The sequence below is a fragment of the Loxodonta africana genome, chromosome X, assembly GCF_030014295.1.
Source record: "Loxodonta africana isolate mLoxAfr1 chromosome X, mLoxAfr1.hap2, whole genome shotgun sequence".
NCBI lineage: Eukaryota > Metazoa > Chordata > Mammalia > Proboscidea > Elephantidae > Loxodonta > Loxodonta africana.
Genome location: NC_087369.1, coordinates 21,468,885 through 21,494,788, shown reverse-complemented (window position 1 = coordinate 21,494,788; position 25,904 = coordinate 21,468,885). Strand labels below are relative to the sequence as shown.

At 45.7% G+C, this 25,904-nt stretch overlaps 1 protein-coding gene across 3 annotated transcripts in view; it reads left to right on the top strand.

The window, feature by feature from the left end:
• The first annotated feature begins 1,695 nt into the window (after positions 1–1,695).
• The window catches only part of SH3KBP1 (SH3 domain containing kinase binding protein 1), a 383,658-nt gene continuing 359,449 nt past the window's right edge, over positions 1,696–25,904 (top strand). For 2 of the 3 annotated variants that reach the window (XM_064278072.1, XM_064278078.1), the window contains exon 1: positions 10,805–10,888. In XM_064278072.1, the coding sequence (XP_064134142.1) occupies positions 10,885–10,888 (4 nt within the window). In that variant the 5' untranslated portion in view covers positions 10,805–10,884. Of the gene's footprint in view, positions 1,837–10,804; positions 10,889–25,904 lie in introns of those variants that run through there. The other variant, XM_064278074.1, reaches the window with a different exon arrangement.

The following is a 25,904-nucleotide window of genomic DNA, read 5'->3' as shown; positions in this document are numbered from 1 at the left end:
CCAGAAGAATGAACAAATCTGTCTGGGAAGAAGTACAGCCAGAATGCTCATTAGAAGCCAGGATGGCGAGACTTTGTCTCACATACTTTGGACATGTTATCAGGAGGGACTAGACCCTGGAGAAGCAGAGGGTCAGTGAAAAAGAGGAAGGCCTCCAAAGAGATGGATTGACACAATGGCTGCAACAACGGGCTCAAACACAGCAATGATTGTGAGGATGGTGCAGGACTGGGCAGTGTTTCGTTCTGTTGTACACAGGGTTGCTATGAGTCGGAACCACCTTGATGGCACCTAAGAACATGTCAAGTTTAATTTCAAGATTCTCTCCTGGTCAGGACGTTTTATGGGAATTGAATGGTTAAGTAATCATTGTTAGACTGGATACAAGAAAAAAGACTACCTGGTTAAAGGTCCTAGACTTCTGACCTTAGGTCAGCTGAGGGTGGGAGGGGAGGTAGCTAGATTCCTGAAAAGGGCTTAATCTCATTAGAGAGTATCAGAGAATTGGTTAGCATTTTTATCAGGAATTCTAATTTCTTCCCAGAAGAAAGTTATGAAATATATTCTCAAAAAGTTCTGTTCCAGACCAGGTTTAATTTTGCACGATTAAATTTATGAGAAAAAGAAAAGGTGATTTGAGAATGTTCTGGGAAAAATGTCTCCCCTCCTCAAAGTTTGGAATTTCCCTCATTAGAACACTAAAGAGGAGTTAAAAACCAAATTAGTTGCCGTTGAGTCGATTCTGACTCAGGACAACCCCATGTGTGTCCAAGTAGAACTGTACTCCATAGGGTTTCCAAAGGCCCATTTTTTGGAAGCAGATTGCCAGGCCTTTCTTCCAAGGTGCCTCTGAGTGGACTCGGCCCACCAACCTTTCAGTTAGCAGCTGAGTGTGTTAACTATTTGCACCACCCAGGCACTCCTAAAGAGGAGTTATCAGCTTAAAACAAATTACAATTAAAATACATGGAAATAATTATATATCTTACTGTTATTATTACACACTGTTAAAAAGTCTGGAGCAATATTCCATCAAGAGTTAATAGTAATTATCAATTATCTCGGCAATAATTGGTAATGGTGAGATTATCGAATATTTTTTCTTAAATTTTGTATCTTTAATGTTTTCTACAATTACAAAAACAATGAGCAGGTATTACTTTTATAGAAACAATGATACAAGTATATTTTGAAAAACATTGGGTCAGTTTGACCAGCACAGGAATGTGTGTCACCGGTAGCTATGTGTCACTGGAGTACGTTTTCATTACTAAGGATCAGTGGGTTCCTCAGATGACAGGTGTCAAATCTCAGCTCTGAGGAGATGAGGCATAAACAGTGATTCTCATGCTTTAGCTGGATCTGAGTCCCCTGGAGAGCTGGTTAAAAGAAGGATCGCTGGGCCCTGCACCCAGAATCTCCACAATGAGCAGTTCTAACCAGTTCCCACATGATGCTGCTGCTGGTCTGGGGGTCACACTTTGAGAACCCTTGTGGCACAGGAAAGAAAACTTCAAAAGGGCTGGGGAATAGAAACCCAAATCCAGGGCTGGCAAGCAAAACAAAGATGAACTTTACTTCACTTCCCACTTTTGCCTCTGGCTGACTTGTAATTATTTTTGAGGAGAGGAACTTGATTTCGTCAACTCTATTTAATAAGAAGTCTTGTTAGAAAGGGGTTGCGTCGTATCTTATTAAGTCTGAGCCTGTTTCAGAGACTTTTCAATTAAGTCCTGTGGCCTCAGGGACTTGAGAACCATCTGGGGTTGGCTGTCTGCACTGCGGGCTTCATGACCTTGGGGATGGCTGTGTCTTCACTCTTGGACCCCTGAGGAGGTGAGATGAAGGGTGGTGGGGTAGTGGTTATGGCAATATTGATTTCTTGTGGGTAAAACACAGGGAAACCATCCTATTGATTTCTTGCAGGTAAAACACAGGGAAACCATCCTTACCAGGCCCTATATAATCAACCAATCCGAAATATACTCACTCTGTGTGTGTGTATATATATTCAGCTTTGAGATATAATTCATACATCATACAATTTACCCATTTAAAAGTGTACAATTCAGTGATTTTTAGTATATTCTCAGAGTTGTGCAACCACCATCACAATCTAATTTTAGAACATTTTCATCACCCTAAAAAGAAACCCTGTACCCATTAGCAGTTACTCCCCAATCCCTCCCATAAAACCCTAGGCAACCACTAATCTACTATTTCTATAGATTTGCCTATTCTGTACATTTCATATACATAGAATCATGCAATATATGGTCCTTTGTGACTGGCTTCTTTTGTTAACATAATGTTTTTAAGGGTCATCCATGTTGCAGCCTGAGTCAATACTTCATTCCCTTTTTTTTTTTTTGCATTTTCTTGTCTTTTTATATGTCATACAATATTTGTCCTTTTGTGATTGTGATTGGTTTATTTTGCTCAGCATAATGTCTTCAAGCTCCATCCATACTGTAGCATGTACCAGGACTTCATCTGTCCTACTGGCTGAATAGTATTCCATTGTATGGATATACCACATTTTCTTATCCATTCATCTGTTGATGGGCATTTACATTGTTTCTACTTTTTGGCTCTTGTGAATAGTGCTACAATGAACGTTGGTGTACAAGTCTCTTTTTGAGTCTCTGCTTTCAAGTCTATGGGGTAGATAGCTAGGAGTGGAATTGCTGTGTCATATGGTAGTTCTATTTTTGGTTTTTTGAGGAACCACCACACTGTTGCCAACAATGGCTGTACTATTTTGCATTCCCATCAGTAATGGATAAGAGTTCCAATTTCCCCACGTCCTCGTCAACATTTGTTATTTTCTGTTTTGTTTTATTTTAAGTCTTAGCCATTGTAGTGGGAGTGAAATGGTATCACTGTGGTTTTGATTTGCATCTCTCTGATGGCTGATGACACTGAGCATCTTTTCATGTGTTTGGTGGCCATTTGAATGTCCTCTTTGGTGAAATGTCTATTCAAGTCCTTTGGCCATTTTATGGTTGGGTTGTCTTTTTGTTGTTAAGTTGTCAAAGTTTTATATATATTTAGATACATATATAGTTTATTAGATTCTTGTCAGATATATGGTTTCTGAAGGCATTCTTCCACTTGGTAGTTTGTCTTTTCATTTCTTTGGTAAAGTTTATTGATGAACAAATTTTTTAGCTTTTATGAGGTCCCATTTATTTATTTTGTCTTTTGCTGTTTGTGCTTTTATCATTATATTAGATAATCCGTTGTTGAAAGCTAGGACTGACAGCATTGCCTGGTTTTTCTAAGAATTTTATGGTTTTAGTTTGCACATTAGGTCCTTAATCCATTTTGAATTTGTTTTTGTGTATGGTGTGAGGCAAGGATCCTGTTTCATTTTTCTGCATGTGGAAATCCAATTTTCCCAACACCATTTATTGAAGAGAATCTTCTTTCCCCATTGAATGGACTTAGCACCTTTGTCAAAACTCAGTTGACCATAGATGCGGGGTTTTATTTCTGATTCTCAATTCCATTCCATTTGTCTATGTGTCTATTGTTATACCAGAACCAGACTGTTTTGACTACTGTAGCTGTGTAATATATTTTAAAATCAGGAAGTGACTTGTTCTTCTCTCTCCACACAGTTTTAGCTATTAAGGGCCTCTTGCCATTCCATATGAAGTTAAGGATTGGTTTTTCTATTTCTGTAAAGAAGGCTGTTTGAATTTAATCAGGATTGCATTAAATCTATAGATCACTTTGGGTCATATTGGCATCTTAACAATATTAAGTCTTGCAATCCAGGAACATGGAACATCTTTCCATTTATTTACATCTTCTTTTTTTTTAATCTCTTTCAGCAGTGTTTTAAAGTTTTCATTGTATAAGCCTTTCATGCCCTGGTTAGATTTATTCCTAAGTATTTTATTCTCTTAGATGCTATTGTAAATGGAATTGTTTCCCTAATTTCCCTTTCAGATTTCTCAATTCTGGTGTATAGAAACCCAACTGATTTTTGTTTGTTGGCCTTGTACTCTGCAACTTTGCTAAATTGTATTCACTCTTAATAAGATTCAAACTTGAGCTCATTATCCCCTGCCCAATGACTTTCTTTTCCACTTGGTTGATCTCTCCATCTACACAGTCTCCAAAACTAGGTAACAAAATATTTCTCTCAAATCCTCCTTCTTTTTTGCTCCATACTCTCTCCCCAAATCCAGTGGCTCACCAGATTCTGTCATACCCACCTCAGAAATGGCTCTAGAATGTAACCTCCTCTTTGTGGGTGTCTTTTGCCCTTAATATCTCTGGTCTGGACCATGGCCTCCCATTTGGAGGCTCTCCCTCCTCCAGCCCTTCTTCTGCAGGGCTTACTAGAGTTACCTTCCTAAAACCAGTTTGCTGAGAGACTTGTGCTCCAGTCTGTTGCCTACAGGTCTTATTCCCACATACTGTTCACAGATTTCCCTTGGAATCTGCCGTTTAGCCTGTACCAGTGCCCCTTCTACACAGACCTTCATAAGCCCCCTCTCAACACTGTGTGTTTCCCACACTCTGAAAAGTCTCACATGTTCTTCCCTCTGTCTGGAGGGCCAGCAAATGTCTGTACAGACTGGAGAGCCAGCTCCAATGCCACCCCAGTCTGTGATGGCTCCCTGGAATTGAACTTCTCCTGAAAGGTCAGGGAAAAAGAGAAAACATTTTTGCTAGTCAGTTCCTACTTTTAAATCTTCATTACTAATAAGATAAAAAAAAAAAGGTCCCCATCACTAGTTTATCAGCTTCCATTGTAAAAAATTGCCCTGTCAGGATGTTTTCTTCTTATGTTAAATGCCAATTATTCTATTTAGAGTTGTTAACATGTATTCCAACACTTATTCCACATATATGACCTTAAGTTGCTATCTGGTGCTTTGGGAACCTTTTTCTGAATATCATTTGAATTGCTTTTTAATTGGGGAAATGCTCTTCCTTACACATGACCCTTTGTAATTTGGAGGTAGGGGTAGGGGGGCAAGGTATGGTGGGCAGAAAACAGTAGAAGCCTGTTTTTCTAGGACCATCCATATTTATGCCTATTCCCAAGGTGATCCAACCGAATGCGGAAATTAGAGAACAATATCATTAATACCACATGCAAGCAAAATTTTGCTGAAGATCATTCAAAAACAGCTGCAGCAGTATATCGACAGGGAACTTCCAGAAATTCAGGCCGGTTTCAGAAGAGGACGCGGAACCAGGGATATCACTGCTGATGTCAGATGGATCCTGGCTGAAAGCAGAGAATACCAGAAGGATGTTTACCTGTGTTTTATTGACTATGCAAAGGCATTCGACTGTGTGGATCATAACAAATTATGGATAACATTGCGAAGAATGGGAATTCCAGAACACTTAATTGTGCTCATGAGGAACCTTTACATACATCAAGAGGTAGTTGTTCGGGCAGAATAAGGGGATACTGATTGGTTTAAAGCCAGGAAAGGTGTGCGTCAGGGTTGTATCCTTTCATCAGACCTATTCAATCTGTATGCTGAGCAAATAATACGAGAAGCTGGACTATATGAAGAAGTACCGGGCATCAGGATTGGAGGAAGACTCATCAACAACCTGCGTTATGCAGATGACACAACCTTGCTTGCTGAAAGTGAAAGGGACTTGAAGCACTTACTGATGAAGATCAAAGACCACAGCCTTCAGTATGGATTACACCTCAACATAAAGAAAACAAAAGTCCTCACAACTGGACCAATGAGCAACATCATGATAAACGGAGAAAAGATTGAAGTTGTCAAGGATTTCATTTTACTTGGATCCACAATCAACACCCAGGGAAGCAGCAGTCAAGAAATCAAAAGATGCATCACATTGGGTAAATCTGCTGCAAAGGACCCCTTCAAAGTGTTGAAGAGCAAAGATGTCACCCTGGAGACTAAGGTGCACCTGACCCAAGCCATGGTATTTTCAGTTGCATTGTATGCATGTGAAAGCTGGACAATGAATAAGGAAGAGCGAAGAAGAATTGATGCCTTTGAATTGTGGTGCTGGTGAAGAATATTGAATATACCATGGACTGCCAGAAGAATGAACAAATCTGTCTTAAAAGTACAACCAGAATGCTCCTTAGAAGCAAGGATGGCGAGACTGCGTCTTACATAGTTTGGACATGTTGTCAGGAGGGATCAGTCCCTGGAGAAGGACATCATGCTTGGCAGAGTACAGGGTCAGCGGAAAAGAGGAAGACCCTCAACGAGGTGGACTGACAAAGTGGCTGCAACAATAAGCTCAAGCATAACAACAATTTTAAGGATGGCAGAGGACCGGGCAGTGTGTTGTTCTGTTGTGCATAGGGTCGCTATGAGTCAGAATTGACTCAACGGCACCTAACAACAATTTTTGGAAGTAGATCACCAGGGCTTTCTTTCTAGTCTTATGTTGGAAGCTCTGCTGAAACCTGTCCGCCATGGGTGACCCTGCTGGTGTTTGAAATACTGGTGGCATAGCTTCCAGCATCCTAGGAACATGCAAGCCACCACAGTATGACAAACTGACAGGTGGTGTCCATTGCCACAAAGCTGGTAAATCCAGTTCTCTTGGATTTGTTGAAAAGGATTCACTGAAAAAAGAAAAAGAGTGGGTCATTGCAAGAGAAGTTATCAAGCCAGGTCAATTATAATAAGTGAAGATGTTCTTCCCGTAGCTCTTGGTCCTCCTGACAAAAGTTATTGTTAACCCAGTATACATAATGCAAAGGAGGAATGGAAAAGCCTGCCTCAGAACTGTCTGGATGCCTGACCACTAGGTTCAGGTGATGTCTGCAGGGTTCTCCACTGTAAAGTTACTATTTTTCCCTTTGTAAATAATAAATATTTGGTTCAGGGGAAATACTTTGAGACTATGCAAATATCCTGTTTCTCCTTCAACTTTCACCCACTAGTTTTAGAATTTTAGGTGGATTGTGCCTTCATCATTATTATTGTGGTGTTGTAATGCTGATTTTTCTCGTCCCTTCATTTCTTCCACATTTATTAATTGGAATCCTTCTGCAAGGAATAGTTGTCCCTTCTTCCCCATTTCTTTATTGTAGTCCGTTATTTATTTATATCAGCGTGGACTCAATGATACTGATTTTATTCTTTGGGTTCTGAGCCAATACTACCGTTATTTATCTTCTTGCTCACATTGTTCCAGCTTTGGCTGCTGGCTGGAAGTGCTTTCACGTTGGCTTCTGTACCCTTTTGACATGCCCCTGTCTTTTTTTTTTTTTCTGAGCACTTTGGTACTTTCTAGCATCATGAGATTTTTACTGTTCTCCATAAAGCTTACCGGAAGCACTACAAAATGACTGTCTTTTGTAAAGCACTCTGCATGTATTTATGTTAATGTAAAGATGATATTACATTAAAGGTTATCAAAGCAAAGTATCATTCATTATATGCAAATTACAGATGTCAAGTCCAAGTACTTGGAGAAAGCCAAGTATGACAGGCTGCAAGTGCTAGACAGGCAGATGCTCACAACCCTTTGCCATCATTCTGACTCATAGTGACCCTGTAGGACACAGTAGAACTGCCCCATAGAGTTTCCAAGGCTGTAAATCTTTATGGAAGCAGACTGCCACATCTTTCTCCCTTGAAGTGGCTGGTGGGTTCTAACAGCCAGCCTTCTGGTTAGCAGCCGAGCACCTTAACCACTGCACCAGGGCTCCCTGGCAGATGCTCAACTACCTTCAGTTCTTATTCTTATCCAACAATGTACTACCACTGAGCAATACAGTAGTGCCATTTAAGTCACATGGTACCATTTTAAGCATGATAGCTCAGCTACTCTCCATTCCTAAAAGGCTTTATCTATTCCGGTAGAAATGGGAGTTCAGTGGGGACAAAGATGTGGTATTAAATACAGTTGTATTTCTCTAGAACTATTCATGAGATGAGTTTACGTAATTTGAAATGTTGCACTAATTATTCTGTTAAAAATACTCTTGCAAGAGGGAGGCAGGGAGAGGAGTTATACATCTATTCTTGTCAGCAGCTGGATTTAAATCTTGATATTAACCTCCCTTTTGCTGGTCAGCTAAGTTTTTCAAAGAAAAGATGAAAGGACAGTAGGAACAATTTAGAAGAACCAAACAGTAAGTAGGAAAAAAAAATGGAATGTTCGTATTTGTAATTTGGAGAAACTTAAAATGAAAAAATATATAGTGTTTTGTCAAAAGGACAAATCTTGTATGATCTCACTTTATGAAAAATCCAGAATAGAAAAATGCATAGAGATAAAAGTAGATTAGTGGTTATCAGGGGCTGGTGGGAGTGGAGGATGGGGTGTTATTGCTTAAGGGGTACAGAGTTACTATTTGGGGTGATGAAAAATTTTTCAAAATAGTGGTGATGGTTGCACAACATTGTGAATGTAATTAATGTCACTGAGTTGTACAGTTAGAAATGGTTAAAAAATATATAGTGTTTTGAGTAGAATCAACACAACTTAGTTTACTTAAGCATTAAAATTAGGGCACAGATCAGGTATTTTCCAAAAATGTAAAGTCTTGCCATCAGTCTTTCTTTTGTGACAAGCTGACAAATTTGTACATGCAGGAATCAAGGAATAGGAACACAAGTACATCAAAAGTTATGTCCTGAAAGAGACTGGCGCCAAAAGAAAATGCAAAACTTTAAATTCTCTGTCTTCACCAGTGTTAAGCTGGGGGGGTGGGGGCGGGGAGAACTGAGAACACTCTTCCTCTTGTAGGACAGACAGATGAGTAAGATTAAGGAGGACAGAAGATAAGCTGCTGACTTTTGTTTTCAGCTCTAGAGATTTCACCCACCAGTCTGCTGGCTTTAGGTGTATTGGCCCCTGGGATGTCAAACACCTCCAGTTAAGAAACATCCAAAAGCTTCCTGACTCATTGTTCTGAGAATGGCCAAGGCAGCCAGCCAAGAATCCTCAGCACCCCAGATGCTAGTGCACGGCAAGTCCAGATCTGCTACTTCCGTGTTGAAACATGCTCAGGGTACTTTCGGAGAGGGTTAAGATGGTTCAGATTGCTCTGACCCACACATGTGAAGTTTTTAGAAAGATGATGCTACTGAATTCTTGTTGGTAAAACCCTCACTTGCAGGGTCTTTAAAAAGCCCGTTTAACAGTTGTAAGAACATCTTTCTACAGGAATCTCAGGACCTAACCAAAATACAGTAGGTGAGGTATGGTGATAGCCCTGTATTAGGTAGGGGTTAAATTATTTGTCACCTGTGGATCCACTAACCCTCAGCTTTCTCCATTTTTTTCAGGGGCCAATGATCTAATTTCTCTATTGTTTTATTTTCTTTCTGCTTGAATGTCTCCCATCTCCTTCACTATCTCTTCCTACCACCAGAGGGTAGAGAGGGAAAAGGAAATAACAGGAAAACAACAACAAATAAAACCCCAAACCCATTGCCTTGGAGTCCATGCCGACCGTATAGGACAGAGTAGAACTGCCCCAGAGGATTTGTAAGGCTGTAAATCTTTACAGAAGGAGACTGCCACATCTTTCTCCCCTAGTGTGGCTGGTGGGTTCCAACCCCCTACCTTCCAGTTAGCAGCCAAGCACTTAACCACTGCACCACCAGGGCTCTTAAAAGGAAATAACGGGACTGTGGTCGCTGGCAGAATATCTGTGGTGAAAGGTGTGGTGGTGAATGGACCCAAAGAGGACCGCGTGAATTGCCCACGAATTCTATTTGCATTTTAGCTTCCACACTCAGGGGTTGGTAGCCCAGGTCTGGGGGTCAAAAGGGCACAATGATGTCTATTGGAGAGGGCGCCTCACTGGATTTCTGGAAACATCCGAGCGCTGGCAGAGTCACTGAACCACACTTGGCCCAGGTGCGGGATCAGAAGGGTCCCAGCAAGGTTCGGTGCCGGCTGATGCGTCCCACCAGCCCCGCTACGCCCTTCTCTGTCTTGCTCCACCTCCATCCCATCACCTTCGACATCCCGAACCCCACTGAAGAGGCACTTCTCTTTCCCTCCCAACGGCCCCCTCTAGGAAGCCTTATTCTGGGTTGCCTCGACCTCCCGGACTATAAGCCATCACCCTCGGCACCCACTGGCCGGCCGGGGGCTCCTCAGGTGTTGGGCCATTCACCTGCCGAACGTCTCCTCTCCGTTGCCGCAACTCCGCCTCCCGTCGTCCTCTCCCCGCCCGCCCCTTCCCCTCCTTCCCACTTGCCCCTCCACGCCCCCGCCCCCACAGACCCCCAGCGCCTCCGCTCTCGAGGAGTCTCGCGGCACTTCCCGGGGCGTGAGCCCAGCGGCCGTGGGTGGGGGCGGCCGCGCCGAGCTGCGTTCCCCCCGAGTGGGCAGTGAGGCGGGCGCCGGAGCGCTCGGCCCGCAGGAACGCCCCCGGCCTCGGCCCCGCCCCCTCGGGCCAGCCCCGTGGCCCCGCCCCCCGGGCGGCAGCGCGTCCCCGGCAGGCGGAGCCGCAGGAGCCTCGGCGGCGGCGAGGAGGGGCGGAGCGGCGGCGCGGCCGCTGCTGCCGGGCGCTGGGCTGGGCGGCGCTGGGCTTTTTTTTTTTTTCGCAATTTCCACTCTCTGGGAGCAGGAAACCCGGCGCAGCCGGGCGCAGCGGCCGCGATGCAGCAGCAGCAGCAGCAGCAGCAGCAGCAGCAGAAGCAGAAGCAGCAGCAGCAGCAGCAGCAGCAGCAGCAGCAGCAGGAGCCGCCTCGGGGCAGCAGCGGCCGTAGCAGCAGCAGAGGCAACAGCGGGCGGCGCTGAGCCGCCACCGCCGCCGCGTCTGGGGAGGAAGCCGGCCCAGCCGCCGTCGCGCACGGCGCCCCGACCCCCGCGCCCCGCGCTGCCCGCCCGCCCGCCTCCGCCAACTTTCACGCTGCCTCGGCGGCCCGGCCCGGCTCGGCGCCAATGGGTGAGTGCGGGCCGGGAGTCGCGGCGCGCGCCCGTCCCAGGACGGCGGCCCGGGCGGGGCCCCTCGGAGGGCGCTGGCGCCCAGGCTCCCACCCCGCCGTCGCCGACCAGAGCGTGTCTGAGCGACCGCTCCTCTCACGGACTTGTCCCTGACGAGCCACGCGGGCCGGCGGCACCCTCGGGGCGCGGGCGGCGGGGGTGTGGCTGGCTTTTCGGGTGGGCGGGGAGAACCCGGGCCGGGCCATTTTCTCGCCGGCGCGTCCTCCTCGGCCCTGCGACGCGGGGGCCGGGCGCGGTAGCTGGGCCCTGCGCGGCGCTCGCGGGGTCGGCCGGGGAGGGGGCCGGGTTGCCTTTGCCCGGGGCTGACGGGAGGGGTGGGGGACGCCCAGGACCCCGCCTGGCGCGTCGGCCCCGGCGCCCCTTCCTCCCGGCCCTGACCCTCCTTGCTTGCCTGCCTGCCGCCCGGCGGGCTCTCGGCTCCGTGATGCTCAAAGGCCACTGCCCACATCCTTCTCCAAGGCTGCAGGGTCACGCACCTGGAACGGTGACCCGGTCCGTGACTGACTGATCAAACATCAGTTCCAAGTTGGCAACTGGCGGTCAGGCCCCCTGGGTCCCATCGGGTATAGACCCCGGAGTATTGGAGCCACCTTGCCGCCCAGAGGAGCCGCCACTTGATTGGGCAAAGGACTTGTGAATTCCCTGGGCTAGTAAACGTTTGGCCCACCCAGGGACTGTTTATTTTGCTGACAGCCAGTCTCGCTGTTTTTCATGCCTCTGGCAGATTATTTTTGGGTGTTTCTAAGCCAAGCATAGGAAGGCTGTCGATTGTAATAAAGTGAGGCCTTTCTGTGTTCAGCTAATAGGATTGGGGTACACCAGTCAGACAATGATAGGCGAGCAGTCATAGGGATGCTTATGAAGAGAGAAGCCTGGAAAAGGGGAGGTTTAACCCAATCGGGTGTTGACAGGCAAAGTTGAAATCCCACTGGTGGGTTATTTGCCAGAAAACGGTTTTCCTTGGCTGAAGTTGTGGTGGAAACCCTGGTGGCGCAGTGGTTAAGTGCTACGGCTGCTAACCAAAGGGTCGGCAGTTCGAACCCACCAGGCGCTCCTTGAAAACTCTATGGGGCAGTTCTCCTCTGTCCTCTAGGGTCGCTATGAGTCCGGATCGACTCCAGGGCACTGGATTTGGTTTTTTGTTTTGTAAAGTTGTGGTGATCTGATGGCCTCTCAGCTTAAATGTTACTTTTTTCATAGCGCCCATCTCTGATCAGGATACCCCACCCCCAGTCTAAATTAGTTCCTCTCTGTTACCCTTTCTCATATAGCACCTTTTGCTCTTTTTTTTTTATAGCAGTATTACATATTTGTGAGATTTTTTAATGTTTATCTCCCCCACTGTAAGCTCCATCCAGGACCGTAGGGATGGCGTCTATTTTACCGGTGCCTGGTACAGAGTGGGACCTAAATAAATATTTGTCAAGTGAATGAATGAGGGGGTATGAGACCCTCCTACTTTGTGGAAGACAAAACACCTAGCTCACACTCTTGTTTTACTTTGGCTTCTGATACGATGAATTAATTCATTAACAAAAGTACATACTTTAAATGCTACAGTTCACTTTAGTAATGACTTGGTTTCTCCTGACCTGATCAAAAAGGCTGTTTTGATCACCTTTTTTTTTTGGGGTGGGTTACTGAAAGGGACACAAAATAAGAAGTTAGATCTGAATGTCTTCTCCCATGGCCGAGCTACTGTCTGGTGAATTATGCTTTATGTATTTCAGTGGGAATAGGGCTCGGTCCCATTTTTATCATTCAGGTCTGAACTGTTTTCATTATTCAGAACCCCCTAAGAAAATCAGAGAGTGCTTCTGCAGTTTACAGTCTCATCAAGTGGGATCTTTTTTTTTTTTTTTTTTGCTGTAACCATTACTAAGGGAAGAAAAAGCTAGAAATGGATTTTCGCTTATTTTGGATGTTAATACTTAGAGGTGATAAAATTAAAATGAACAGTGTCGTGTTATTCAGAAAAAGATGCGTGTAGTAGTTTGTGGCTAAAGATCACCTAGTCTTTTCCAGAGCACCTTCAGTAGTGTATTTGTGATAAAGTACAGATAGTTAACAGTTGCTTCTGTACGTCTTCTGATAGCATCACCTAACAGTACTATTTTCTGAAGTACATACGCAGTCGAACCCCCCTTCCCCAGCTCCCAGGTCTCTCTGGTATTCAGAAAATGTGTCCAGTTTATCAATTGGATACACTTGCATTCTTACCTGGCCTGATAATGATTTTTCTGTTGATGGATAACACAATAAAACTGTATTATGCGGTCTTTGATCTGAAAAGTGACCGAAAAGCTTTAAATCCCTAACCCTGAAATGAAGCTGGTTAGTTGTGAAATGGCCTCTTACAAAAGGCTGCTTAGAAATGTGTCCTCTGAGCTGGAGAGGAGATACATATGGTGCCAGATACAGGGAAAGCCTCTTGTAATTATAACTGCATAAATATGGTTACAACCTAAGTCTGTGGGTAGTGAAGGATTTGCAGGCCCAGCAATTGATACATTCATTTAAAGAATTTCAGAATAACACAATTTTTGAGCTGTTCTTAGGAATATATCACAGACTGGTTTATGTTAAACTAAAATGAATGTAATGCATTGCTTTCCACAGTCATGAGTTAGAAATGGAAGAAAAGGCTTCCACCTTTATTGTACATGACCTTTGCCCCTTATATCCATTGTGGTAGGACCAAAAGCTTGTTATTGTCTTGGTTACACAGACCTTGGTTATTCTTTTACCACTTCAGTTCTTTTTACATTACTGACATTCTCTCATCCACCCTTGTATTTTTGATTGTTTTAAAGTCTGTTGCATACAGTAGTCAGTATTCATCCATCTGTCCATCCATCCAACAAATATTTATTGAACTACTTTGTGGCAGGCATTGTGTTAGGAACAGGAGCACAACACACAGACCTGCTGGTGTGGGCTTTCAGCCTAGTGGAGCAGGAAGACTTTAATGCAGTATTCATAACAATGTCTAATTATAAGCCAGGGTAGGTCTCAGGAAAGAAAAGTAGAGAAGGGGAATCTGACTTAGGCCAGAGGGGTTAAGGATAATTTCTTTGGGGATATTATCTTTGAGCTGAAACCTGAAGGTTGAGAAGGGGCTGTCACTGTCCCTGAGTCAGTCCATCAGGAACACACCTGGCATTGAACAGGATGGATTGATTTTTCAGTCCAGGGAGAATGAGCACCATGGGAAACCATGGGGTGTCTCAGCACGAGGGTGGTGGAAGAAAGCACTTTTTATAGAATTTGGGTGTGTGTCAAGTGATTTTAGGACAGGTAGAAGGAAGCGGGGCTTTGTCCTGGATTGGATGCTGTGGGGTAATTCTATGATTGGGTGTCTTAATAAGTCTTATCTAGAAAAACAAAACTGAACTCATTGCCATTGAGTTGATTCCAATTTACGGCAACCCCAAATATTACAAGAGTAGAGCTGAGCTCCATAGGGTTTTCTTGGCTGTAATCTTTATGGAAGTGGATCACCAGGCCTTTCTTCCACAGTGCTGATGCTGGGTGGGCTTGAACCACCAGCCTTTCGGTTAGTAGCCAAGAGCAAATCATTTGTGCCACCCAGGGACCTCTAAGTCTTATCTACAAGAAGGGAAACATAGAGTGAGGCTATAGCTGTAATTGCTAAAGAGACAGCAGTTATTCATATTAGCCAGGATCAGGAGATATTTTGGTTATTTTTGTGATTTGGACAAGGTTCATGTTTTGACTGTCTTCAGACATGATTACAGAGTGCACTTGATTTTGCCTGGATCTGTCATGCTCACAGAGTGGCCTTGTCTGGTACTGGTGTTCTGGGAAATTCTTAATGTTCAACAGAACACTTAGACCCAGCTGTGAGTGCTGGCCAACTCGTAGCAACACTGAGGACCAACTGATAATCCAGGCCAGCTCCCCGATGGCTTCTCTCTTTCTCAGAGTTAACTAAATGATGAGTGGGGCCAGAGAACTGGTGATGGTGGGTGAGGAGAACAGGTTTCTGTGTATATTTCATGGCTATTTCCTTCATATTGGCCAGCTGTAGCCTGGGGATAGTTGTTCAACACTAAGCAAAATGGACAAATAAATGGAAATGCTATACCAGGTGAAGAGCTGCAGAGTACCACAGAGCGAGGCAGAGGGCGGCGGGGGCGGGGGGGTGGGGGAAACGACTGGAATCCTCATGATGTTAGAGAAGACACCAAAAACCAAACCCACTGATTGCCATTGAGTCGATTCTGACCTAGAGCAACCCTATAGGACAGAGTAGAACTGCCCCATAGGTTTTCAAGGCTGTAAATCTTTACAGAAGCAGACTGCCACATTTTTCTGCTGTGGAGCGGCTGATGGTTTCAAACTGCTGACCTTTAGGTTAGCTTAACCACTGTGCCACCAGTGCTCCTTTGTCAGACAAGGAGAGACTCTTATTCAGTGGTTCTCAAGAGTATGGCTCTTGACCGGCAGCATCAGCCTCCCCTGGGAACCTGTTAGAGATACAAATTCTCAGGTCCCACCCCAGACCTACTGAATCAGAAACTCTGGGGCTGGGGCCCGGCAATCTGTGTTGTAACCAGGTGGTTCTGATGCATGTTCTGGTGTGAGAAAAGCGGTTGCCATGGAGTCAACTCCAAGTCATGATGACCCCATATGTCAGAGGAGAAGCCTGCTCCATAGGGTTTTCAGTTGCCGATTTTTTGGAAGTAGATTGCCAGACCTTTTTTTTTTTTTTTTTTTGAGGCACCTCTGAGTGTCTTTCAGTTAGCAGCTTGCATCATCCAGGGACTCCCCTGGTGTGAGAGCCACTGCTCCACCAGGGCCTCCTTGTTATACAGAAGAGAAAGATGAGGTCCATTGTACGGGATTCACTGAAGAATACACGGGCACTCTGTTCATAAAATAAAATGCTGTTAGAAGTGACACGTGACCTTAGAGAAGGAGGAAAATATATGTTCCTAGCTCTCCTGGAGTTACTAATACAGTGTTGATTCTCCAACAAAGCCAGTTCAAGCCAGACCTCCAACACCTGGGGATTAGTGACAGCTGGCCGACCTCCGTCTTAGTAATTTGGACTTTTAGCTAGAGTATCACACAGGTCTTTCCCATCATCCTTCTTTTCCTCCCTTCCTCTTTAGAAGAGACTTAAAAAATGTATTGTTCGTGTGCACCGCCGGTGGGAATGTAAAATGGTACAGCTACTGTGGAGAAGTGTGGCGGTTCCTCAAAAAGTTAAACAGAATTACTGTATGACTGACAATTTCACACCTCAGGAAATTGAAAACAGGGACTCATACAGATACATATACACCAGTGTTCATTGCAGCATTATTCACAATAACCAAAAGGTGGAAACAACCCAAGTGTCTGTCAGCTGATCAATGGACATGCAAAATATGGTATATCCATACAATGGAATATTACTCAGCCATGAAAAGAAATGAATTCCTGATAAATATTATGACATGGATGAACCTCATAAACATTATACTGAGTAGAATAAGTCAGACACGAAAGGACAAATATTATGTGACCCCATTATATGAAATATCTGGGATAGACAAATGCATAGAGTCGGAAGTTAGTGGTTGTAGGGGCTGGAGGAGGGGAGGGGGGAGTTCTTGCTGAAGGGGTGCTGAGTTTCTTGGGGGTGAACTTTTGGAAATAGTGGTGATGGTTGTACAATACAGTGAATGTAGTTAGTATCACTGGATTGTACATTTAAACATAATTAAAATGGCAATTTTTGTTATATTTTGCCACAATAAAATTAAAAAAAACATATTATTGACATTATTAAGGTTTTTGATATTTATCATTTTTCTGTACTTGATACCTGTATTCGTTTTCCATTGCTGCTGTAACAAATTATCACAAGCTCAGGGGCTTCAAACAAAGCAAATTTATTCTCTAGAGGCCAGAAGTCCCATGTAGGTCTCACTAGGCTGCAATCAGGGTGTCCACAGGGCTGCAATCTGAATGCTCTTGGGGAGTATTGGTGCCCTTGCCTTTTCCAGCTTCTCGAGGCTGCCCACATCCCTTGGCTGTGGCCCCCTTCTGTCTTCAAAGCCAGCAGTGGCTGGTAGAGTCTCGTGCCGTCTCACTCTGATACTGACTCTCTCCTGCTTCCCTCTTCCACTTTAACATCCCTGGTGATTGTTTTGGGCCCATCTGGGGGATCCAGGGTAACCTCGCCTCTCAGGATCAGCTGATTAGCGACCTTACTTCCCCTTAGCCAGGTAAGACAGTGTATTCACAGGTTCCAGGGATTAGGGCATGGGCACCTTTAAGGGGCTGTTATTCTGCCACTCATGCTGCCCTTATGGTGGACTGGGTTTTCCTGAGTAGCCTAGTGCCACTAGTAAACCACCATCTCCCTCTTCGGAAAGATTCCGTCTTTGGTTTTAAATTTAGATTTTTTTAATTCTATTAATAAAGCCACCTTAATGTTAAACCTTGCATTTCTCATTTTTCTCTCATCTTATCTGCCCTGTTTCTTGCAACAGCTACTTTTTCTTGGCTGTCTTTACCTGCTTAGCCTGCCCTTCACTTGCCAGGACCACTGCCCTCTGCACGCCTGTTTTTGGAAACTGCTCATGTTGATGTAATGGATGAATGACCGATCTGCTTAATGGCACAGTCCACAGGCTTCACCATTTTTGACTTAACTATGGCTTTTGAGACTGCGAAACTCTTTTTCCTTGGCTTTTAAACCCGGTGCCGTTGAGTCGATTCCCACCCATAGTGACTCTATTGGACAGAGTAGAACTGCCCCATAGAGTTTCCAAGGAGTGCCTGGTGGATTCGAACTGCTGATCTTTTGGTTAACAGCCGTAGCTCTTAACCACCAGGGTTTCCTATGCTAGGACACCCCTATTTACTCCTCATTTCTCTTACTGCTCCTTCCTCCCTTGCTGGTCCTTCCACCCCTGTCCACCTCTGGGATGCTGTTATTCCTGGTTCGCTTAACACGGAACATGTGTCCTTGAGTAAGCTCAACCACTCTGCTGATTCAGGTATCCATTACTGCTGATGCTCAAATCTCTGTCCCGCTCTTGCTCTCCGTCCCGTGCTTCAAACCTACCTGATTGTAAGGGCAGGAAGTGCATCTGTCTTGGTCACTGTTCCTGTGCCTGGCATATGGTAAGCATATTCATTATTATTCCTCACTGGCTAGCTAATTTCACCTAGGCGTGTCTCAGGTACCTCAAACTTAACATGTTGGAAACGGAACTCAGTCCTGCCTCTCTTACTTACTGTTTCGTTGAAGGTATTGCCATCTTTCCGGTCACTTTTGTAGGTACACTGATGTTTGCCTTGTCTTTTCCTCCTTCCCTTCTCCTTTCTCTCCACCCCTTCCAGTCTAAAATCCAGCCCCAGCTGTTTCTGGAATTGAGCTCATGTCTCTATTCTTCTGCAAATGCTCTAGATCCTGGGCGCCTTAGTGAAGCCTTAGCTTCCTAGTGCTGCGGTAACAAATGACCACAAATCCAGTGACTTAAGACAAGACAGATGTATTCTCTTACAGTTCTGGAGGTTAGAAGTCCAAAACGGGTCTCCCTGTGTCCCTATTAGGGTGTCAGCAGGGCTGCATTCCTTTCTGGAGGCTCTATGGGTAAATCATTCCCTTGGCTTTTGTAGCTTCTAGAGGCTGCCCACATTTCTTGGCTTGTAACTGCATCACCCCGACCTCTGCTTCTGTTGTCACATCTCCTTTCTGACTCTGACCCTTCTCCCTCCCCCTTCTAAAGATAGCTGTGATTACATTGAAGTCCCTGGATGGTGCAAATGGTTAATGCACTCAGCTGCTAGCTAGAAGGTGCCTTGGAAGAAAGGCCTGGTGGTCTACGTCTGAAAAATCAGCCATTGAAAACCCTATGGAGCAGTTTTATTCTACACATGTGAGGTCACCATGGGACTCGATGCAGCTGGTTTGTTTGTTTTGGTGATTTCATTAGGCTTACCTGGATAAATCCAGGATAATCTCCTCATCTCAGGGTCCTTAATTACACCTACCAAGTTCCTTTTGCCATGTAAGGTAACATAGTCATAGGTTCTGGGGATTGGGGCATGGACAACTTTGGGGGGGGCATTATTCAAGCTATCACATCCCCCCAACCTTTGGAGGCCTCCAGAGGTTGCGGTACAGCACTTCACGTTGTATCAGTTTGTCTCCGACTGGGTCTTCTCAATTCTATCGCCCTGGCTCAGTGCCTGGCCTACAGTAAGTGCCATATGTTGATGAGTGAATAAGCAACCGTTTTATCTGAGTACTGTTACTACTCACATTTTTCTGAGGCAATGGGCTTGCCAGGAGTGTGTGAACCATAGACTCCCCTGGGCAAAGTGTGCTGACAAGGCCTGACAGCTCATGGTGGCCTGCACTGCACCATAGTGGACGATGATGACAATAACCCCACAGGTGTCACATGGCTTCACTAAAGAACAGCAAGTTTCAAGATAGAAAATTCTCTCCAGCAGTGGTTCTCAACTCAGGGTGATTCTGCCCCCCAGGGGGACAGCTGGCAATGTCTGCAGACACTTTTGGTTGTCACAGCTTGGGGAGTGAGTACTACTGGCATCTTGTAGGTGGAGAAGAGGGAGGCTGCTAAACATCCTACAGTGCCCAGGACAGGCCCCACAGCAAAGAGTGACCCGGCCCCAAATGTCAGTCGTGCTGAGATTGAGAAAGCCTTCGCTGAGGGCACCACGGGGGCTTATTAACACAGGTGGCTGAAGGCTACTTACTTCGTCATGAGCCAGTCCAGAACAAGGCATTCTTCTATAGGCACAGCCTTCGTTTTATGAATGAAGCAAGAAATGTCTGGAGAGCAGGAGTCTTTGGCAGTCTCTTTTCACCGTTTTGCAGAAAGTGTCCTAACACAGCTGTTGCCCCATCTTCTGGCAGTACCTGTGTTGTGAACCTGCAGAGACATGAGAGCTTTGGGGCACAAAGTTGTTAAACCTGGTTCTTGCTGTGTTTGCCCCACCTTGTGTTTTGCTTTCCTGGTGGGATGGGCTTCCAGGCTGGATGGCAGGTCCTTCTGCTACTTGCACATTGGTCCCTGGAATTGAAGAGCTGGAAGAATCCTTGGCAGTCATGGCCTGTGTCATCAGAGGGTGAAACTGAGGCTCAGAGAGGCACAGTGACATGGTCTGCTAGCCATAGAACCGGACTGACTTTCAGTGTAAAAGACCTAGTACTGCCAGTCCCTTGGTAGCTGCTCAGTAGACGTCAGACAGGCTCCTGCTTCCCCCAAGGAGGCTCGCTCTACAGGCTGTTTGCCTGGTAAGTTTTTACCTGAAGATTAGATTCCATGCTCCCTGGGGGTTCCTGGACAGTCCAGCTGCTTTGGAGAACACTTGGCAGAAGCCCAAGGAGCCCAGCTGAGATTCCAAAGGAGCATAGGAAAATGGAAAGTATGGCCTTGTTGTTTACCGCTTCCATTTTTTTGGTCAGATGTTTTCTTTGGAAGGCACTTCATCTTTGCTCTCTCCCACCTCCCTGGGCCACATACCTTTCATCCTGTGGGGGAATTTTGAATTTCCTGTGATGTTCTGAAGCATTTGTGAGTTAGTTAACTTGGGTAATTTCATTAAGAATATTTCAATCATGGGGTAAAACCCTGCGTTGCCAAGCAGACCTGCCTGATTCACACACCGGGGGCTGATGAAGTACTGTGGTTCTTCAACTCCTCTGGCTGGCAAAGGTGCAGTGGCAACCTGGCTGATTATGAGTGCTTGATTTGCAACTTGATAGTTATTTTATAGGTAAATATTGCGCAGGCAATTCTATAGTTTCCATTAGGGGACACTTACAAAGCAAAATGTAGGTTGTGACCGTTAACTCAGTGATAAACTGTTCTTACATTTAGCCTTATGGAGCCCTGGTGGCACAGTGGTTAAGCATTTGGCTGCTAACCAAAAGGTTGGCAGTTCAAATCCACCAGCTTCTCCTTGGAAACCCTACGCGGCAGTTCTTCTCTGACGTCTGTGGTCCCTATGAGTCGGAATTGACTCGACGGCAGTGGTTTGGTTTTGGTTTATATTTAGCTTTAAAAAAAAACAAAACCAAACCTGTTGCCATCAAGTCAATTCCCACTCATAGCGACCACAGAGGACAGAGTAGAACTGCCCCATAGGGTTTCTAAGGCTTTAATCTTTACAGAAGCAGACGACCACATCTTTCTCCCACAGAACAGCTGCTGGGTTTGAACCACTGACCTTTTGGTTAGCACACAAGCACGTTAACCACTGCACCACCAGGGCCCCTTAGGAAGAAAAAAACACTAATAAAAAAATCCTACGTTTGCTGTAACTGAACAGTATTCATTTGGCAAGAAAAGCCCAGTAAAGGCCTATTCTTCCTTCCTTCTGGTGGCCAGGGAAGTGGTGGGGACACTTGCAGGAGGCTCGTCCATCCCCAGGTGTGGGGGACAGAGTGGCAGGATGAAGTGATATTCAATTCACATTGCTGTGTCTCCCATAGTGTCTTGTATTAAATATTATAAATATTTAAATATAGTACTAAGTGCTACGGCTGCCAACCAAAGGGTCGGCAGTTCAGATCCGCCAGGCGCTCCTTGGAAACTCTATGGGGCAGTTCTACTCTGTCCTGTAGGGCCGCTATGAGTCGGAATCGACTGGACGGCACTGGGTTTTTTTCTGGGTACTCATTAATTACCTCTTTTACATAACAAATTGAAGTACTTGAGCACCCAGTATAGTACAGCATGTATAACCAAAACCTGAACTCACTGCCGTGGAGTCAGTTCTGACTCACAGGGATCCTGTAGGCAAAGTAGAACTGCCCCATAGGATTTTGAAGGCCGTGAATCTTTACAGAAGCAGGTTGCCTTGTCTTTCTCCCACGGAGCAGCTGGTGGGTTTGAACCACTGACCTTTTGGTTAGCAGCTGAGCACTTTAACCACTGTGCCACCATGGCTCCTTAAAGCATGCATAAAACACAAAAACCTAAACCCATTGCTGTTGAGTCACTTCTGACCCTATAGAACCAAGTAGAATTGCCCCAGAGGGTTTCTAAGGCTGTGATCTTTACTGAAGTAGACTGCCACATCTTTCTCCCATGGAGCGGCTGGTGGGTTCAAACCACCAACCTTTTGGTTAGCAGCCGAGCGCTTTAACCACTGTACCACCAGGGTTCCTTACAGCATGTACAGGCAGTTTAAATTACCATCTCCTTAAACTTCAACTATAGGACAGAGTAGAACTGCCCCACAGAGTTTCCAAGGAGCGCTTGGTGGATTCAAACTGCCGACCCTTTGGTTAGCAGCCGTAGCACTTAACCACTACACTACTAGGGTTTCCTTCAACTTCTTACCAGTCAGCACGTTACCAGTCCTTGTGTTTTCTCTGAATTTTTCTGGACTGTTCTAGACTTAAAGGACTTGGGGCCATGTTCTAGGTCTTGTCCTCTGGGGCTGCACCATTTTTATCCAGCTTCCCCCTTCCCTTGTGTGAAAAGTCTTTAATTAGCTTCAGTCCTGTCTAATTATTCCAACTAGTTCTTATTTCTGTGCCTGGAGCTAGAAGGAGGTGCTTGGGCGAGGGCTGGAAAAGGCCTTCCTTGTTTTGTTTCCCTCTCTCCTTAGCACTGGACTATCTATACTAACCGAAAGGTTGGCGGTTCAAACCCACTCAGAGGCACCTCGGAAGTAAAACCTGGTGTTCTGCTTCCGAAAGGTCACAGCATTGAAAACCCTATGGAGCAGTTCTACTCTGCACACGTGGGGTCGTCATGAATCAGAATTGACTCGATGGCAACTGACAACAACTCCTTAGGCAGCTTCTTCACGGATCTCCATTTTCTCCACCAGACTGTTCTGGATGCTACCCTCTGCTTGAGCATTTTACATGCTAGCTTCTGGAAGAAACTCATTTGACATGAATGGCTTCCTAAATGGATTTTGCCTCTATCCTATTTTGATCATTAAAAAATACTCTTCACAACTCGAACATAATGGTACAGGTTTTAACCACTTAACCAGTGATGTCTCACTGCCCTTTTTTTTCAACAAAATATTAGCTGGAGACCTGAATTGTCAACGCAAACACAGTCTGTCAATTAGCTCATCAGTGGTACCTGAGGCAGGTTGGGCAGAATAAGTGTTTGTTAATTGATGACGACTTTTAGCTTAATTGCTCCCTTTGACTGTCAGAAAACAAATGAAAGGAAAGCCACTTGCTGTATGTAATTGGCTTTAATGGGGGTAGTGGTGGTTGTGGGCTGGGGAGAGTGGGGGTCTGAGTGTCATTAACTGAAAACATTTCAAAGGGGAAGCAGTTCACATGCTGTTCATCTGTTTGTTGCATATAGAGACCGTAGCTGCTTTATTGAAAACATTCAAACTTGTTTTTTAAATTTAGTTTTTGGGGCAGGTTATATATTTACAAGATTTAAAATTCAAAAGGGTAAAAAGTAAAAAAATCTCCTTCCCACTCCTGCCATTCAGCTACTCCATGACTGCCCCCCCTCCATTGGTATGTTGTTTCTCGTGTATTCTTCTAGGGAGATTTCATACGTATATCAGTGGATGGGTATTTCTGTTACTCCCCCCCCCTTTTTACATGGAGATTAGTTGATGATGGGAGAAGTTTCTATCTAGTTGGTGATTTTGGTTTTTCCTTGGGATGTGCATTGGAGCCCTGCGCTGTGGTCCTCACCATCCACTTTGATGGAGGGACAGCTGTATGTTGGAAGTGCTCTCTAGGAGATTCTGCTGGGCACTCCTGACTCTCAACTGATCTTTATTCTTCAGTGATAGAAACTTTTTCCTGGATACTGACCCATCTAGACCTCGGTTCTTAACCAAGCTAGGGCCTGTCTTCCTACTTTCACATCATGAATAATGGAAGCCCAACATAGCCTGCTAACCTGAGAACCAAACCAAAAAACCAAACCCATTGACTCATAGTGACCCAGTAGGACAGGGTAGAACTGGCCCAGAGGGTTTCCAAGGCTGTAAATCTTTACGGAAGCAGACTGCCACATCTTTCCCCTGCAGAGCAGTTCATGGGTTCGAATCACCAACCTTTCAGTTCACAGTTGGGTGCTTTAACCACTGTGCTGCCACGGGTCCTCAACCTGAAAAAGGGAGGGGTTATCATGGGGTCACAGGAGCCTCTCATGGACCCAACGGTGCCAAAGGAGTTGGGTCTCAAGAAGAGCCTGGAACCAGGGGTCACCAGTTGCCAATGTGTCCTGTGGCTCTGGCCATCTCTCCTCTGTCTTTGTCCCCTTCTCTCTGTGTAACGCCTTCACAGGGCACGTACCACTGTTCGAACCATTTGTAAAGAGGGATTTGATTTGGTCCAAGTTCCAAATTCCCACTAGAGAGACTTTGAGTCTGCTGGAGTGAGTGTCCCCCAGGAGGTACACACATCTCCAGAGTCCTCTCCTAAGGAAGCCATCCTGTTCACCCCAGGGACAGTTGTGCTTCCGAGAACAGGCTTATTTTTGCAAACCTTTAAGACTCTAAACTGTTTAACTGAAATAGCTTTTGCCTTTTGAGTTGGCTGCCCTTAAAAAGCGTGGAGGCGGCTTTGGTGGCACTTGGATGGGTTGGTGATAGCACGCGGTGGGGGAAGGGTACAGTTGTGACATTGTCTGGCTCTTTTAGGGAACCTGTGGGTTTTTTAATGGAGGAAGAGATGAAGACATTGTGACAAACACCCACAGCCTGGAGAGTTAACCCCTGAGGAGGAGAGATGCTTGAAAAAGAGGGAGGGGACTCAGACCCTCTAAAGTACTGTCTACCTCTGCCCTCCTTCCTGCCTTCTCTGCTTCTCTTTCCCTCCCTTCCTCTTTTCACTTTCTCCATTTTCCCTGCACCTCTCACTTGCCCTTTTGCTTCTTCGCCTTGTTTTCCTTCCCTCATTTTTCTAGCTTTTGCTCCCCCTCTCCCTTTCCCTCCCCAGTTTCTCCTCTCCCACCTTTCTCTTTGCCCCCACACCCTGTCTCCCCCATCTCGCCCACACTTGCCTTTCTCAGCCACACCTTTCTCCCTTCCTCCCCATCTCTTGCCCTCTCCCCTTCTTGACAGTCCCCTCTCTTCCCTGCCTCCCCTGCCCCCACCCACTCTCCGCAACCCTCTCTCCCCACCCTCCTTCCCCTACCACCTTCTTTACCCTCCACACTCTTGTCTCCCCTCCTACCTCTTTCTCTTTCACACTCCCCCAGCCTCTCCTCCAACAGCTCCTCTTTCAACATGCCCCCGCCCTCTCCCACCTTTTCTCCTTCCCGTTCTCTCCCCTTGGCTTCTCTGCACCCTCTCTCTTTACCATCCCTCCCCCACTCCCTGTGTCTACATCCCCTCTCCTTCCCCACCCTTCCTTTCCTGTCCTCGTCTTACAAACCCTCTCTTCTTCCTTCCTTCTCGTCCACTTTCTCTCCCCAGCCCCCCCCCCCCCGCAAACATTCTCTTTCTCTCCCATCCTCTTCTCTCTCCTCCAAACGAAAAAAAAAAAAAAAAGAAAACAAGCCCACTGCTCCGGAGTCAATTCTGACTCATAGTGACCCTATAGGACAGAGTAGAACTGCCTCATAACCTTTCCATTAGCAGCCAAGCGCTTTAACCACTGTGTCCCCAGGGCTCCTTCTCTCCCCCAACACCTCTCTTTCCCCCAATTCCACTCTTTTCCTTTTGTCCCTCTCCCTACCCTATTTTCTCCCTCTACCCCAGATTTCTCCTATGAACCCCCTGTAGCCCCAATCCTGCTCTGCCAACCCACTTAGCTCAACCCGTTTTCTCTCTTGCAGCCCCCTTCTTTCTTACCCCTCCGGCCCCCAAATAGTCCTTTAAACCCTCTCCTGCATGGTAGAGCTCCACGCACCAGGAGTCTTAGCTTCTGTTACCATTTCCTTTTCTCCGTATAAATTAATCTAGCTGATGAAAATAGTTTATTAGGTGCATTCTGAGGTCTAGATAGCCACATG